We start from the raw sequence: 18,241 nt of genomic DNA on the forward strand, positions 1-18,241 counted from the left end.
TGAATGTGACAAAATCTGGCACGGCGCAAGGCAGCTTCTTCACAGGCTGCAGGTCACTGGTGTGAAGCAAGAGTACGTGGTGGGTGTCATGAAAGCACGGTAGGATTATGTGCAACACGAACAAAGCAGCGTGCTATTAACAGCTTTGTCATAAACACCTGGACTAAATAACTTGTCTTACCTTTTCCCTATCTTCTTGGCCCTCAAAAAAAGAAAAAAAGAAAACAAACAAAAAAACCACTACCAACAACAAATGGGAAAAAACAACAAACAGACACCTTCCCCTCCAAGAGTAAACTTCAGTTTTGAGGAGTGAAGTCTAAAATGGTTCAATGTGGTTACCAGAGCCTTCACCACAGCGTGCTGGCTGTGCCTGGCTACACGCAGCGCTCCCTCAATCACCTGAAATGCCCATGGATTTGCTTAAATAATATTTGACTGCTTTATGCCGTGTAGCTTTAATTCTGTTTCGCTCTTGGGGGAAAACATCTGAAAGCTTTGAGAAAGCCTTGGGAGCAATTTTATTCCGCGGCACCTTATCGCGGTGTGTAATGAGCCTGCGTTTGTGTGGCGCTGCTAATTTACGAGGTTCCCCAAGGTGTTTCCAGGCTGCCTCCCTCTCCCCAGCCGAGGCCAGGCACCATTTCACGCAGCGCTGCAGGACGCCGGGCTGGTCTTTGGGACGGGGAAGCTGCTTGACCGCGTGCAGCCGGGTAAGGAAGGGCAGGATGGGGCTGCTGCAGCACCCCAAGGCAGGGGGAGTTTTGCGGGCACAACGCGCTCGGTGTTGGAGATGCACGCAGCAGATGCTAACGAGAACTTGGCTGGAGAGCACCCAGGGAACGCGGCAGCTCTCGCTGGCAATTCCTGGTCCTGCGTCTGAATGAGGATGCTTGGAAGGCAGAAGTGCTCCGTCACGGCACGCGCAGGCAAATGTGTGCTGGAAAACGAGAGCAGAGGTAGAAATTGCGTTCTGAGGCGCAGCAGCTGCTTTGCCCTCCCTTTCTGTATGCTCACTTGGCCTGAGCCAGTTTGCTTTGACCAGGTACATCGTGTGTGTCTGAGGTGGTCAGATAACAAAAGCAAACAAAGCCCAGTACTGTAAAAATCCCTGGTTAAGCAGTAACGGGGGAAGACGTGCAGGCTTTTGTACCTTCCTTATTCTTCATTCAGCGTATTCTGAATTTGTGAAGTTTTGCTTCCCCGTATTAAATACATAACGTAAACTTCTTGAAAAACGTCCTCCTGGAGGAAACAACTGCAGCTCATCCTTGTGCAGTTTTCAAAGAAATTTTATTTAATTTAGTTGCAATGAAGGGGAAATGTACGCTTAAATAGGAGCAAATCTGATTCCGATTGTGGTCATTATCTCTTCGTATGAAGAATGCCAATCTTTTCAAAGAGATTTATTTTTTAAGAGGAGCTTAGCTGCAAGATATGCTAACGACTTTGAAAACTGAGGCGATTTATAATTGGAAGCTTGTGGGTAAATACGTGTTTTTTTGGTCTTCACCAGACATTGTGTATCTTCCAGACTCACGGACGTTGGTTGGAAAGTAAATCTTCCTGCATATGTCCATTTCTGTCCTTTAGTTATATTTAAACTAGGTGCTCAAGGAAACCAACCCAGACTCGTCTCTTTTCCCTTAATTGAAGATCAAGAACTGCAAATAATCTGAGCTAGGGAAAACGTTACCAGGGGCCAGGCTCCGCGCAGCGAGGAGCTGCCATATGTAGGCACTGTGGCTTTGGCTCTTGGTGCTCTGTGTGCCAGCAGGCACCGTTCCTTTTCATCTTCAGAATTATGTTAAAAGTGCCTTTTAAGTTGCTTTTCAGATAGGCTGTTTTCCTAGCAGGGTAACCCTCTGCAAAGGGATCTTGTGACTTGCAGTCACTAATTATGGTCAGAAAACGCAGGCACTGAGAGTCATCCAGCACTGAACTCTGCAAAATGGTCGTAATTATTACATAAAAGCCTGGTGAAGAAGATGAGCAAACTTTCTGGATTGCATTCAGAGCCGAAATGAGGAGAAGTGCTACGATAACCGATAATTTTGCTTTGTCTTTGGGCAATTGTGCTGCTGGTAGAGACTTGGGTAGGATGCTACCGAGAGAAATGTTTGTGGCTGGGATTTAGCGTGCGACTTGTCCCTCTATCTGTAAGCAAAAAGAGGAGAGCACCTCTTACTCCGTTGTTGCTTTGTGTGTTTACTTTCTCTCCCGCCCGTCCTTCTTGTTTTGTCTCCTGCTTGGTTGCTTTGTGCCGAGATGTTGCTTCTGTTGCTCAGAGGAGATGACGGATAAAAGAAAAAATACTTCTTGAATTTCATTCATTCCGTTTTTTTCTTGGATTTCCCTAGAGCCGTGTCCGTTCTGGATAACCCGTTTTTAGGCATTTCTAGTTACCAGGACCTATATGAAGGCGAGGAAACTTGCTTTGCTGAGCAGGTTAGGATTTTCAAATTTCACGTGTTAGGAGGGATGGGGTCGGGCTGCCGGCCGATACCACGAGTTCCTGTGGAAGCAGAGAGATGCAGCCCGAGAGGTGCGTGTTGGGGGACCACACATGCAGAAACTCCCTCATCCCAGCTGGAAATAGGCTGCCTCGGGGACTTAGCAGGATTCTTTGTACTCGCTCTGTTTCTAGAGACACATCAAGTGGTGTAACTTGGCCAAGAGCTGGGCTTGGTTTCCTTTCTGTAAAGGAGAAAAAGAGCAAATGCTTCATAAAGATAATGTTGGAGCATACAGCATGAATCACAGCACTATACACTTGTTTGTATTTGCTAGATGTGCTCAAAGGCAGGGCACAAAAGATTATTTTTACTACCCAGGAACTTAGGGTGTAGGTGCCTCTGCCTGCTGGCATGTGACTGTGCATCGTGGTGGATCTGGACTTTGGTGTGTGACATGGCAGCACAGTGCAGAACCCGCAGAGAGCAGGGGATGAAAGATGGATTCAAAAGCTTTGTAGGGGACGGTGACACCTGTGTGCCTGTGTCTCTGCTGCAGAATCGAGTGCAGTGTAGGCATCTGGAAAGGGATGTCCCGGAGGTCGTGCCTGGTTCCTGAAGTTCAAGGTGCTCAGCGTCCAAACGCCTCGTGAAGCTGACTTGCTCATAGTGGCGCAAGCTGTAAATGCACATGGATCTGTAATTATATGCTTATAGCTACAAATTTGTCTCCAGATTGAAGAAACCACAGCTAAAACATGAGCAAGCCTTCAAAAAATGGCCCGGTTGCTGGCCCTGCCCTGTTGTGAAGGCTGTGCAGTCACTCCTTGCACCTCCCGGCTGTGTTGGGACGCCAGATCAGGTCATGCTCAGCCTTTCTGCAGCTAGCAGGCAGCGTGGTCCTGGCTGTGGTCCTCCGGCAGATGAAGATATCTGAAAGGGCTTAGCGGGCTGTCAGGCTCTGTGCCTGCTCGCTTACCCAGCCCCGCAGCACGCAGGCTGCCCCCTGTGTGCGGGAGGGGATTAGGGGGGAGCGGGGCCACGGGCAGATGCACTGAAATCAGGCGAGACGGGCGGGCAGGCTGCAAGCTACCATCTGCTGGCTGCACATCTAGGGGACCGAGATGAATTTAGTGGCCTGCCTTCCCGACAGAGCCATCCAGTTGGCATGGACCCCGTGGCAGCCTTACACTGCCGCTCGGAGCCGAAGGGAGATTTCTGCCCAAAGAAGGAAAACACCAAGTGCATGGCCGGCGTGTCCCGGGAGCCTTCCTTTTGTCAGCTGGATCCTGGCTACCTCTGTGATCTCTGGCTACGTGATGGCTAGCCGGTCCCTGCTGTCGGCCAGCCTCAGGGTGAGGGTTGTGCTCGAAGGAGCAACGCGACCGCCCGCCGGCTGAGTCAGCGCTCTGCTGCCGGCAGCAGGAGCTCAGCTGCGCTCACACAGCTCAACGCTGCGGGTCAGATGGCTGAAGCTAGGAAATCGTAGGAGAGAAGTTGCTTCGCTTGCAAGCGGCTGCTCGGCTTCGGCTTTTGGGGTTTAGAAATGAAAGTAGTGACCGGCGCCTTTTGCAGATGTGGTGTTGAGAAGGGAAGGTCTCTGGCTGAACTTGAAGTTTCAGCCATTGCTCATTCGTGTGCTGGTGTTTTTGAGATATCCCCCACTATCTTAAGTAAAAGGCAAGCACTTTTAAGAAGTAACTTTCTCGGACTTGTTTGTGTGTGTGCAGGTGTTGCTGCCATTCCTAGACAGCATTTGAGCTCTGCCTTGCTGCTAAAAGCCACTCAGGTCTGACCAAGAGTTTCCTTGATCAGAGTTGCTGCCTCAAAACACTTATTTTTATATTATTCTTATCATTACTGTGTAGGGGAATCACTGTTTGCTCACTCTAGAGTGTCAGTGTGAGCTGATTCCTTATTTCTGTGACGTGGTTCATGTTCAGTGACCCTCACCCGTGATTTGGGTTGGAAAGCCCGAGCCGTGCTGTGTGCCTCTGGGTCAAGTCTAGTACAACTGGAGTAAGGAGAAAAATCATCCCTATCCCCTAAGATAAAACTATACATATAATGAGGAAGTTTCAGTTTAAACGCAGGCCTTTAGGCCTCTTGCTACATTATAAAATAACTAAAAACGTATTTGATTTGGGCATAATGTATTAGGCTTTAGTGACTAGAATGCCTTAATTTTTTATTATTCTGGGTACGTGATGTACCTGTGACTTGGAGCACCTGTTTTGTTTGCTGAAACACGTAACGGGGAGCAGCAGTGTTCAAGGGGCACTGCACAGTGGCCCTTCTGTAAGGCGATGTGCTGTGAGTGCTGTATCTCAGCACCGTATTTTATTAGATAATGACCTGCAAGCACCAGTATTCATTTACCCAGTCTCAGGTCATTAGTGTAGTAGTATTCCTGGAATTACAAACATTGCTGTTCTTACGTTACTGTGTTATTTTATAAAGCTCTTACTGCACGGATGATTTGGGTTCTGGTCCTCAAAGAAGCTGAAGTCTCTTTCCAATGCCTTGTGTACTTCACTGAGGTTCCCAATGTGCGTGAGGTGGATGTGGTACCCTGCCAGGCGGCTAAGGAAGATGGTACAGCTTGGGCTGAAATTGTTTCCGAAGCTTTGTCAGAACAGCCCAGGTGTATTGACCTGCTTGCCAGACGTAAGGAAGAGCAAATGAAAATTCTGATGCTGGTTATTTATAACTATTTACACGTATTTTTATATATATATATATATTTGAAACAGGCAAGGGGTTATATTCCTTACCTTCTCCAAAAATTGTATTTTCCTTCATACGCTGCACCAAGCAGGAGCCTTGCTCCATTTTCCGAGATGTCCAGCACACAGTTAAATGTCTTTATGTCAATTAATATTGCCAGGAAGTCAGCTTGAACAGCGTTGGAAAATGGAAGTAGTTGGCAGAACTGGCTAATTTCACTGAATTTCCTTTTGCTAAAAATATCTCTAAAAGAAGCTCTCCTTTTGAAATACAATGAGAGCTTGTTGGGCTCTAGCGTAGAATTGATGGTGACTCTTGTCCTTTAATGAAAAGGGCTTGAAAAATGTGAATAACCTTTTGAGAAATATTCGGCTTCCTCTGTGCTATGCGCAGTGATGCTCGTGTCCCTCAGAAATTTGGGTGTCTGCTGGGCTGTATCTGTGAGTAACCCTGTTAGCCAGGGCGATCTGCAGCAGCAGTGACATTTCTGTCGAGGTGCTTAGGTGAGGCCGAGCATCTCGTTGTGTGCGTGCTGGCTGCATCGAGCAGGGTTGCTGGGTCAAGCTTTGGGACAGCCGGACTGCAGAATTCCTCAACGGAGGCTTTTTGCTTTCCTTCCTAGAAGCATCGCTGCAGTCGCTGCATGGACTAGGTTTAGAAACAGAGTCTAAACCTTCCCAGACTATTTTGAGTGTGTTTTGTGGTCTCAGGCAGTAATTAAAATCCCCAGGACAGGGAGAAGAGACAGGTGCAGTGCATTTAATCGCCAGCCTGTTGTCATGGTGGACAAGGTGTGTGTTTTGAAGGCCTGCTGCCCTCCTGAGCTCTGCTCTTGTTTCGGTGCATTAGACACCTACCTCTGCCTGCTGCTTGCTTGCAAGCTGACTGCCTCTAACATCCTGAACTTTGAGGAAAGGTTGAAATACCTGGTAGCGACACTTCTGTATTGATCTGATTTTAATCCTCATTTTTCAATTTTTATCCTTTTGTATAGGCAAAAATGTATTTTTTTTGTCCCTCAGAGTCAAATGAAATGCTAAATTGGCATGGTGTAAAGGGGAGCACCTCCCACCTGCTTTGTTTTTTCAGACTGCAAGTCATCGCTGGTGAAGACAGTGAGATGCACGCAGCTTGCTTGGAGCATTTGCCCTCCTTTCACCAGCACTGGTCTCCCACTGGCTTTCCTCTCGGAGTCTCCTTCAGAACCTGCTTCTGCAGTGCCTATAAGGCATTAACCAAGTCCCTCTTGTCAAGGCTTAAATTTGACTAAATTGAAATCTTGTAAGAGCAGCAGCCTTTTTTTTGTAGGGGATGAGGGGACACTTCGGGGTCTGGCTATGTGATAAAAATCTCAGTATTACGAGGACTTGGAACCTGGCAGTGTTAGTACTGGGCTCTGCTGGCCACCTTTAGTGCTGAAAACCAGCTGACAGACACTTGAGGCTCTTACCCTTCAGTCAGCTGCGTTTTTGCATGTGGAGTCATTGCATTTCCTACTGCAGGAGGTTTGCAAGCATGTAGATGACACGGTGCCGAGAGCAGGTCCTAAAACAGAACGTGGCGAGGCTGGTAAGCTGGAGATTAGGGCAGGTTAATGGATGGTGTAAAAGCTGGGTGTAAAATCTTCATCCTGCAATAAGGAGCTAGCTTGTGCTGCTTTGGAAATCTCCGGTGGTGCAAACGTCAAAATTAAAAGCTGCTGATCTCAAGCTGCCCAAGTCCTTTACTTGGTTGTGAGCTGTGCTAGTAAACAGCCAGATTTGCTGCAGAGGTGAAATGTCTTGCCCTCCTTACCCTGTCCCCAAATAGATTGTTTTTTATTGGGTTTGTTTTTATGTGAATGAGCACAGTGAGCAAAGCCTGCTGGTGTGTTCTTTGAACGCATGTTTATACTTGAAAGTAAGCAAACACAGTGTAACCGTGCAATTAAAAATAGCTGCTGAAGCTCTGCTACAAGTTTCTTGTAGTTCTAGTTCTTGATGATGGTTCAAGCATGCAAAATATTACCTAATGGATTTTGATTAGCAGCTGTATGAGCTGGTGCAGAAGGTGGAATGCCATGAAGGAGAGGGTTCCTGCGTGATGCTTTTGTGAAGGTGTAAAAGGGACTCTGTAGGTTTCAGATACTTGTTTCATTATTAGGATGCATTGTATTCACTTGGGGGGGGAAGTCAAGATGTTTTTCAGAGACGTTATATCCTATGTTTATGAAAAACTCCTTCCTAATTTTGCTTGTCTGGAAGCGTAACGTGCTACATTCCTTCAGAGCTTTCAGCTGACTTCTCAATTGGCTTATTCTCTAATGAACTTCTTCAGATAGTTAAAAATCTTTCCGTTCGTGTCCTCGAGGTGCATGAGCCTGGTGACAGCGTGCTGTTCCTGTGGTCCAGGACGGGTCGGGAGGGAGATCTCCCAGTGAGTGGAGGGAATATTTGTGTTGGTGACCAGGTCTAGCTGTGACATCAGGTGGCAGCTCGTGACTCCAATGGAGCACTGAAGGCAGTGTTGTTCTTAAGGGCTGTACTTTGCTTTCCTCGTGTGTGCTAATTACCATAGCTCTTCTACTACAGTGGATCTTCTGAGCAGCAGGTGTAGTATTTTGTGGTAACACCGGGTTTTTTGTTGGCGTTTGAAGAGAAGGACAAATTATTAACCTGAGTGAGTGAGTGCTGGCTGGAAGTAGAAACATTCACGGTTTAACTGGAAGGGAGGTTTTGTATTTACACTAACTTTGGCTTCTTTTCTCTCCTGTGTTACAGAAATACTAATACGGAGTGCTTGACCTTCTAATCCCTAACAGCTGAATCTCCTGAGACCAGGATTAGGACAGAGTGCCTTCAGAACCAATATGTAGCAAATGGGTATCGCACCTCCGAAGCTCCTCCCTTGGTTCAACACGTGCGTGTTGTAAGGATCCTCGTAGCCTCAGCAGTGAGTCGTTCTTGTTGACTTCAGAAACGGATTTCATGTGGTGCTTGCTGAACACTGAGTCACCATGAGTAGTAACCTGGGAAAAGAAAAGGACTGTAAAGAGAAGGATCCAAAAGTCCCGTCGTCAAAAGAAAGGGAGAAGGAGGCCAAAGCCTCCGGAGGATTTGGGAAAGACAGCAAAGAGAAGGAGCCTAAGACCAAAGGGAAAGATGCCAAAGACGGAAAGAAGGACTCCAGTAGCACGCAGCCTGGGGTAGCTTTTTCAGTGGACAATACGATAAAAAGACCTAACCCAGCCACAGGTACCCGCAAAAAATCCAGCAACGCTGAAGTGATCAAAGAGCTAAATAAATGCCGGGAAGAGAATTCGATGCGCTTGGACTTGTCCAAGAGGTCTATACACATGCTTCCATCCGCTGTCAAAGAGTTAACGCAGTTAACAGAACTTTATTTATACAGTAACAAACTGCAGTCTCTACCAGCAGAGGTGGGCTGTCTGGTGAACCTGATGACACTGGCCCTGAGTGAAAACTCACTCACCAGCCTGCCCGACTCTCTGGATAACTTGAAGAAGCTGCGCATGCTTGACCTGCGGCACAACAAGCTGCGAGAGATCCCGGCGGTGGTGTACAGGCTGAGCTCTCTCGCCACTCTTTACCTACGCTTTAATCGTATAACTACTGTGGAAAAGGATATCAAAAACTTGTCAAAGCTCACCATGCTTAGCATACGAGAGAACAAAATCAAGCAACTACCTGCTGAAATTGGTAAGCGATGGCACTGATTAAGGGCTTAATTCAATGCTTGAGTTAATTTTTGCAATTCAGTTCTGTATACATAAGCTGCCACTTGTTGGGGTGCTCTGCCACTTCTAAAATGTGCATGCAGTTATGGTCTTGGTCATATTGTAGCAGTCTTAGCTTATACAGAGAGTAACCAATACCCTAGATGTATATTTTTAAACAAAACAACACCCTTTTTCTTCTTAATCCATCATTTTAAAACCAGCTATATCTTGTTTTCATCTTTGCCTTGTGCTTTCACATATTGTGTCTTTGGAGCCCAGATGGTTTAAAAGAAAAAGAAAAGATACAGGGGCACGTCTTATTTTCGGATTTCTTTATAAATCATTTACGATCTGTTGCAAGTTACAAACACATCATGGGCATGTTAGGGAGAGGTATGACCACAGCAGTAGAAGGTGGACAAGGTAGCTACATGCTATTAACATGAGCAAGTTGCTGGATGCCCTAACAGCTGATAATGCAGGTTAATGATTCGTGAGAGCCTCTACCTTTTCTCGGTCATGAATATATTAATATGTGGAATCTCAGTATAAAGTGACCAAATGTTGCGTGCACAGTTGATGATTCTTATGACTTTTTAATGAGGAATATTTGTTTTTCCAAGCGTTGTTGCAAAAGTTTGAAAGATGGTTACGTGAAATGATATAAAAATGGCTTATTGATTTGGAATAGTTTATTACAAAAAGAGCAGTGGATTGGCTGTATATCAGTAACTCCTGAGTTGTTCCCAGTAGGTTGAGATTCATGGAAAACATCTCTTCCTCAGACTGATCTCAAGCAGTGCTTCAGTAACGTATGTGTTTCATAAAAGGGAGTGTATCATAAGCTTTTTCTCTAGGTAGCTTCAGTTTATAAAACACAAGCGCAGTTTAGTGCTGTTAGGTGGAGGGGGAACAGAAACTTCTTCATGCATTGGAGAGAGTTGAAACAGTTCCTGAAAGTGTGGGGAAAATCTTGTAGCAGACCCTTACTCCTTGTAACACCGAGTAAGCATTCCTACACCCTGTGTTCATAAATGGCTGTGGCACTTCTCCCTGTCACTACACTTGTGCATGGGCTCAGTTAAGCACTACTGAAGTTGTCCCGATGTTCCCTAATTTTGCAGAGTTTGGGAAATGCTCATTTGGATCCCAAACTGATCTCTTCTAAGCCAGCAGTGTTTGCCTCCTTCTGCGTAAGGTAACGTGTGCTGGATAGCAAGAACTGCTGGGCACTTCTTACATGCTGATGTGCAGACGGCTTCTGCTTCATCAGGGAGTGAAGAAATGTGGTGAAGCTGTCTGCCGGTGGTGTCAGTCTTTGGCTCCCCGCAGGTGCTGTTGAAGTGGATTGTGCTAGAGCCACAGAAACTCATTTTTGCTGGGCAGAAATGGAACAGCGAATACGGTACATTTTCTGATAAAATGATTTTTCAGTTGGCAGCTAACATCTTAGCAGTCCTGGGAATTTCCCCTGGGAGAGCTGAGGAATAATAATTTGGATCTATTATTTGACACTTTGGTTTCAACCTAACAGCCCGGGTCTTTCTCAAATCCAGGAGCCATACTGCAGTGTGCTGCGTGCTGCTGCAGACGTCAAAGAAATTGTGACCGATTCAGTTGCCTGGGTTATGTTATGCCTTTGTCAGTACTTTACCTGTGCCTGTTCTGTGGCTGTTATTAAATACAACCCAGCAAAGAGTCAGCCTCTGAAGTTCATCTGGGGATAGTTCTGCATAAATTTAAATTAATCATAGTCTGTGAAGAAAAGGCTTTCTTGCGATGTTGCATTCCAGTGTTTGGTGTTGCCCTTTCCAAACCTTTAGTAGGTGTGTTTGATACTGCAGATATTGCTGCTGGTGGAGCTGCTTTGCTTCTTGCTGTTTTGTTTGTGCAATCTCATAGTTAGGTTTCCACTAAAATCCATGGTTTCTCTACATACAGGTGCTCAAAGTAGACTTGAAAGAGATCATGTGTAACAGCTGCATGGAGAAAATTAGTTACTTCTTTTATTTGCTTTTTTTTTTTTTTTTTGTCTTGATAGCGTCCTGGCAGAGGTCTTGGTTCTTTATCAAGCTCCAGCTTGAGAACACGAACTACTTTACTTCTCTCTGTGTATCCAGAAGTTTGTCGTGCCTGTGTTTGCATTGTGGTAATGGTTATATTCCTTTCGTGGGTCAGCACCTCACCGTGGAAGGCATTTTAGAAGCACAACTGCAAGAAGACTCACTCCAATGAAGAATTTTGAAGGGCTATCACCACGTTTAACTGCAGACTTAATCCAAAGCCCATCTCTCTGACTAGGTTGCCTGTAATTGAATCATTGTAAAAATTAGTTTAAAGGATTTTGAAATTTAAGAAACACAGAATTATAACTGTCAAAACACACACAACAGCTATTTGAAAATCTTTTTTCCTCAAGTAGTGAAAACAGACAAGGCAGTTTCACTTCTGTAATTGATTTCTGTGCGCTGACTTTCACGTCTCTTTGTTTTGGTACAAAGATGAAATGTTTGAGTTGGACACAGCTGAGAAATGAAACTGCTAAGAAATGTATCTCTTACTTTCCAGTGGAATTTCTCTGTTTCTGTAAACACTTGTTAGTTCTCTACATTTTGCATGCATGCTTCAAAAAATGCTAGTCTTTTTAAGCCCTGATGATCTTAATTGGTACATTTGTAATGCGGTTCCCAAATATTACGTGCAAAGCTGAACTTAATGGTAAACATTCTTGTATTATCGACTTGTAAATAACGCAGAAATTTTTGGTGCTGCAAAGCAGGAAGTAAAATGAGGCCATTATCTTTTATAAAGCAATATCACGCGGAACATTTCAAATTCTTTTTAAAAATACCCCATTGTTCTGAGGCCCAGGGCTCACATATCTGATGGTGAGCTAGTGTGCTTATGTGTAGGTCTAAAAATTCACAGATTATGTAACCTGCTGACTTGTCCAGCAAGGAAGAGTCTGGCAGCGCTTGGCTGCAGCCTGCTCGTGTAGCTACCCTGGTATGCAAGCATGCGAAGAATCCTTGGGTTACGTTTGCTGGTAGACATGCTAACTAAAAACGTTGTCCTGCACAAAAAAAAAAATGCAAACCCCAGGCCTGAGGCGTGGGATGTTGCTGCTGTCCCATAGCAAGAAGTCCCTACACAGAGCTGGGGCTGACTGTGAAGTCCGACCCCATGCTAAGGAGTTCTGGTGGCTGTTGTTACCGCTGGCCACACGATATCAGTCCTGTGTAGTTATAAAAGGCTTTCCAGCTTCTGGGGCTTGCTGCTTTTAATGAAAGGATCACCCGATCTTTGCAAGCAGCCACCCCATTTAATTACTTTTCTAGGAATCTTTAGTCTCCAGCCTTATTAAATACAATTTGTTCTCCTCCTGCTCTCAGTGAAAGAAATTGAAAGTGGGGTCTGGAGCCTTAATGCTCTGATGGTTGAGCCCTTTCTGCCAACAGCCAGTAAGTCTGTCACCAGCTGCTTTCTGTGCTCCTGGGTTTAGATGCAGCACTTTCCCTCTGTTGCTAATATTTGCTCCCCCGTTGTATTTGCAGACAGCAGTCGTATCTTCTCCCAGCTGTTACTCAGATTTCAGTTTCAAGTCTTGCGGAACATCTCCATCTCTTCTGTCACCCCGCTACCCATTTTCTCGATTTCTCTCGTTTTGAATGGAGAGCATGCTTGGTTAGTTGGGATTTGTGGGATGTAGGGAGAAGCCCCTTGCTTTCTGACTAGCCTTTACTGAAGACACAGCAAGACTGGTCACAAGGCGGATGCATCTTGACTTCTACCAGTTGCTACCCGAGTTTCCAGGTTATTTTCTACACGCTGCTACATCAGGCATCTCGCCAGAGTCTTGGAGGACTGGACAGAACAAGAGGATCTGCTGTACTTTTGTAGAAAGCTGTGTCCAGTTTCATGCCTTTTGTTAACATCGCTTGCTAAATCTGGTGCTCTGTGTAGTGTTCAGATGCCCTTTCAGAATCTCCCTTTGGTTTTTCTCCTTCCTTAAATTTGGAATTGGTTTTCAGTCCTGTGGCAACATTCCTTGTTTGATCGATGACTTGTCAAAGCTGGGCTACTGGTTATGCAATTTCAAAGTAAGTTTGTAGAACTGCCTACCTCGACCATCCACTGCTGGCTGTGCAAGTGCTAATATTAGCAATAGGTGCCTGTCGGGGAACCTGAAACTGAAACATTTCTGAAGAGACTGAGCAAAGGTAAAATATCGGACAGAATGTCGTTGGCAAAACCTGTCGTTCGTGAGATTTTATGAGAAAAATGCTGTAAAACAGCTGAGCTGTTGCTGCATGGATTGCCTTGAAGAGACTCCAGAGGAGATGAACCTTCCTGCGTCCAGGAAGCACTCTGATACCTGTTCGGTTCTGCTTCGGGCTTTAAAGCATCTTAAGTAGCTAAACAACACAAACCTGGATGAGGTGACTGCAGTGGGGGAAGAGTTGCTTTGCATTTAAAGTTTTTACAAGAAAGAGGAAGTGTTATTATCTGTAGTTAGTAAACAGATGTGTGTGTTTCTGGTCTCTTTTTCCCCCCAGAATGCAGTACATCGTGGTCCCGTGCCTCCAGTTGCTTTGTTATGGGCAGGTAGGATGATGACAGTAAGCTTTTGAGTCTTTCCAATATTCAGATCTCCTAACTTTGAATAACAGCTTACTGAACTCACCGAGTAAACAAAAACAAAATGGGGAGAATATTCTCTGTACTTTGGAAAAAGATTTTTAGTAACTCAGCAAATTCAGGCGCTAAGTAGGTAGCAAGTCATTGCTGCCAGTCTTTTATTGGACTTCTCCTAAGTTTTCCAGCAACATATATATTGTTTCTACATTTTTAATGCAACTGAAATGATTTTGATAGGCTGCATAGGAAGCTGAAATCCTGAAATGTGGTGTTTTATTTTCAAATATAAATAGATCTGTTTGAATAACATCTAAAAATCCATAAAAATACATTTAACCAAAAACATATTCAGAGGGTGTTTTTAATCAATTCTTTCTTGAATGTTTAGCTAAAAGATCTGTTCAAGAGTGGCTGAATTAGGGAGAGTTTTCGTGAAATGGCTGTGCTGATGTGCACCAACTTCATGATGCTGAAAAGGGCAGTAACCCCTCCTGTCTTCCCAGCAGCTCAGTCCTTCTGCCTTGTGCATCTGAGTTGTTCCTTGATGAGCTGATTTTTCTCACTGAACTGACAGGGTATGATTTTGCTACTTTTGTTTTCTATTATGTTAGTTGAGTTCAACCAAATTTCAGATAAAACAGGACCTGGAGTAAGAGGAGCAGTGGGACAGCACGGACAGCATCAGGGAGAGCAGGACCGCTGCTTCTCACAGCGCTGAGCTGTTAAATCAGCGTGGCTCGCTGCAGCTCACTTGTGAAATCTCACAGGTAGCATTGCTAATGTTGTATAAAAGCACATGAAATGCATTGCAAATTGAGGAAAGATAAGTTACCCTCTACAGAGCCATTGAAAATGCGTCACTTTATAATTTCAGAGTCTTTCTTCCTTTTTCCTCCCCACCTTCCATCTCATGTTCTACAAAATCCTGTGTGACATGGGTGTCTTGGTAGCACCAGCTTAGCCCCACCATCCTAAAGCATCATTTTATTTATTTATTCATTGGAATAATGGTGAGGATTTATGAATGCAAATTTCATGATGGCAAAGCTGCTCTTCATTGCTCTGTGTACCTGTTTTTTCTTGTAAGTGCATCTTGCCCAATATCCTGCTTCTGACTGTGGCCCTAGACAAATACACTTGTCCTGCCTTTATGCAGACGTATACAAGGCTGAACCTGAATCCTTTCCCAGATCCCAGCTATTTTCATATCGGGGATTTCCTGAGTCCAGCACAGACTTTCTATTTAAGATTTCTCAGTAGACTTCTCTTCCAAGGACCACTTTTTTTCCCTTAAAGTTTTATAAACTCTGCTCATCCTTGGCAAGGTCCACAGGTTTGCTTTGAGTGCAGCTTTTGATGGCTTCATTTAACGAGCTGCAGTTCCCACATTCTGAGATGGTCAGCAGTCATCCTGATCTCTGTGCCATTCCCAATTTGGATGTCGTTCCCCCAAGTTTTGCTTCTGAACACAGATGGGTTGTTTGAAGCCCATCATTTAATACACGAAGCTAGATACATTTTTCTCTTGGTCTCCCATCTGCATTGCTTGAAGGTATATAGGGGAATTTAATCGGTCGTTTTGTTGCTCAGTCATTTAGACTTGAAGTTCTTCGGCTGGGTTTCGTTCTACCCTTGTCCTTATGGCCATGAATAATTTAGTTTCAATCAGGAGGCTGCTGCTGCTCAGCCCTCGATGGAAAGCTCGTTGTTGTGCACTCGCTGAACGCGTGCACATTGCAAGTGTGAATGCAGAACTGACCTGCTCGCCTGGCTGTTGAGTCTCTGGTGGCATCCACGGACAAAAATGTTAATGGGAAGGGCTCCATGCGGCAGCTTTGCCAAAACAATCTCTGAGGATAATGTGGGAATGAATGCGCAAGGTGGACTCTGGCTTCATCACCATATCTGGGAAATTGTCCGTTCCTCCGAGATCAAAAAGTTGAAGATGAGAATGGAAGAATGCAAACGCTACGGTGAGTCAGACGGGGAGCATGAGGAGGAGGAAAACCAGAGGAACTCTTCTGGGTTGAGGCCAAGCAAGTGCTTCGATTTGCAGTCTGCTACTGAAGCTTTTTGCATTTCTTCTATCTAGCGTTCTCCTGCGTTCTTTCACGTTGTGCTGAAGGAATTGTTTTGCACAATCAAGTTGATAATATTTTCTTTACCAAGTCAATGTTGCGTGTTACACAAGTTTTTGACTTTTTTCTTTTCAGCACACAGATCAAATAAAAATAATATCGTCAACACAGTTGAAATTGCATCTGCTTAGTTTCTGCAAGTTTCTTAAGACTCCAAATATTGTGTTTTCTGTCTGTGAATGCAACTCTTATTCTGTGGAGAATCTGGTCAGGGCTGTTCTGCAAGGGAAATATTTTTAGCTTGTAATTCAGGGAATCTGCCTACACCAGACTTGGAATGTCTCTGAGACTCTCGTCTGTTCTTCCCTTCCCCCATCTACCCAATATTTAGATCATTTGCGGTTTCTTCACTACTTTGAAACTTTTTTCATAACACTTGCACCTGTTTGGTTTTCAGTGGCGCAGACAGCAAAGCAGATGCGTGCAGCTGCGTTACTTGGTGCCTGCTCCATGCTGAATATATTCGCCTCCTGACTCGGTGACTGCTCGCTTGCAAAGCTTCTCAGCGGCGCTCTGAATTTCATTTCCCTTTTCTTAGCAGACCTGGCGATACGGAGAAACACTGTTTGTGTGCAAGAACCTCTTTTTCAGTTTCAGCAGTTTGAAAGTTGTGTTCCTGGGCTCAGCTGTCACGCTGCTATCTGCAAATCCAGTGTCTAACGTGGTTAAAGCCTGGTGTTGGGAACCAAAGTATAATAAATGCAGGCGTCCATACACATGTGCTGTTCCCTGGAAGTCACAACATGACTCCTTAATTGATGCAGTTCTGGCCACTTCCTTGAGCTGCAGGCAGGGTGAAGAACTTGCTTTTGGCCACCTTCAGCTTCGGTGCCTGGCTTCTGATTCCCCTGGGAGCTCATGAGGGGACTCAGTTTTGTCTCGTCAGCTATTTGGCAAATTTGTCCTGGTTGCGTTGTTTTTATACTGGCTTTACGATAACAGTTGAGCAGTCCTGCCTCTGTGATCTGCTTGTGGAGCTTACTGGGAGGATGTCCTGATGGTATTGCAGGGAATGCTGACAGCTTGTTAGAAATCCAGCATTTTTTTAATATCAATGCTGCAATAATTTTAACTGCTCTAATACTTCATAAACGCTGAATAGAGGGGCACAATCACCCTGCCCTTGCTAATGCAACGGTGTGTGGCTAGCCTTTATTATTTGTGCACGCTGCTTTTCCTCCCTCAAAACGCACAGGGGCCAAGACCTGACCCCAAACTCATCCCCTCCAGGACCCCAACCCTCCGAGGCTGCTGCGGGGCTGCACTTGTCCTCCCCCAGCTCCGCGAGCTTCCCACTGCTTTGCTACGTGCCCGTCTCCATCCCTGTCTGCAGCCCTCGCTGAGGCTGGTTCCTCTGCCTATGTCATATGTTTAAAAGGTTGTTTGAACACGTTTTTATTTGTATTCCTTCACTGTTTATAACTGAAAGTAACAAAAAGTGTTTTTGCTGTTGTCTTGTTGAAGCTTGTTTTAGGCTTGATTTTTAGGCTTTTCGGTGAGCTTAGCTTCTGCATGTTTGAGCGGTTCCCATAGCCAGCTTCTGCTTTACACCCTGCAAATTTTAAATATTGCACTCTGCTTATTTATTTATATGAATATTGTAATTTTTGATCATAACTAATTTGGAACCATATTAAGATTTCTTTCTTTCTACTCCGTAACTCTCCTGTATAGGCTGTATTTTGTCAGTAATAATTCAGAACAGCCCTTATTTTTAACTGTTAAGCAGTTAGTGATGCACAGCAAAAAAAATCATCCTGTCTGTTACAATGATGTACCCAACCCTTGTGTCCAGGGATAAGGTTCTGAAATTGCAGTTAGTTAATTTTTTTAAACTAAAATCAGAACTCGTACCTCAAACAGCTTTATAGACAGACTAAAAAAAAGGAGAAAAAAAAAAAGGGTTTCTTCCCCCCCAGTCAGGGAACCTAATGAGAGATGAATGTTATGATTATGGGAAATACTTGAAGTTTGTTCACAGCGTTGCTGATTTTGGATAATTGTTCTTAACAAATTAGATCACAACCAGAGCGCTGACGCACTGGAGTCGGGTTCCACTTCTGTTTGCATTCTCCTCTTCCTCGCGCTTTCTGTAGGAGTCTTGATCCTCCTGCTGTGTCATCTGGCCCAGGATTTATCATCTTGTGAAGGATTTCACAATTTTCAATCTGCTTAAGCATGGGCAGGCATCGAGTTAATCTGGAGGAAGACAGGTTATAGTGCCAATTCTCCTTGCCATCCAAGAGAGTCGCCCACCGAGGGAATTTGTGGTGGGAGACACCACAGCCCTTTTGATACCGACCTGCGCTATCTCCCTACGCTACTGTGAATTTGGGAAGCCTCTTCTATTATTTTAATGTAGCTGAGTGCTGTTTTTAAATGGCCAAGAGGAATTTTCAGTTACGTAAGTCAGGGCACGTAGCTTGGCCCTCTTGTCATGACAGGCTTTCCAGGCTGGCCGTGTAATGGGGCTGCAATTCTGCCGCAGCGTGTGGAAGGCACCGGGCTCCTCATAACCCTGTTTTTTTCCAGCACGCACATTTAGCTCTGTCATAGCACACCATACC

At 44.9% G+C, this 18,241-nt stretch overlaps 1 protein-coding gene across 2 annotated transcripts in view; it reads left to right on the top strand.

Moving 5' to 3' along the window:
• The window catches only part of SHOC2 (SHOC2 leucine rich repeat scaffold protein), a 59,622-nt gene that overhangs the window by 15,906 nt on the left and 25,475 nt on the right, over positions 1–18,241 (top strand). For both annotated transcript variants that reach the window (XM_032191182.1, XM_032191183.1), the window contains exon 2: positions 7,940–8,878. In XM_032191182.1, coding sequence (XP_032047073.1) covers positions 8,176–8,878 — 703 coding nt within the window. In that variant the 5' untranslated portion in view covers positions 7,940–8,175. The remainder of the gene's footprint in view (positions 1–7,939; positions 8,879–18,241) is intronic.

Source organism: Aythya fuligula, chromosome 7 (assembly GCF_009819795.1).
Source record: "Aythya fuligula isolate bAytFul2 chromosome 7, bAytFul2.pri, whole genome shotgun sequence".
Lineage (NCBI taxonomy): Eukaryota > Metazoa > Chordata > Aves > Anseriformes > Anatidae > Aythya > Aythya fuligula.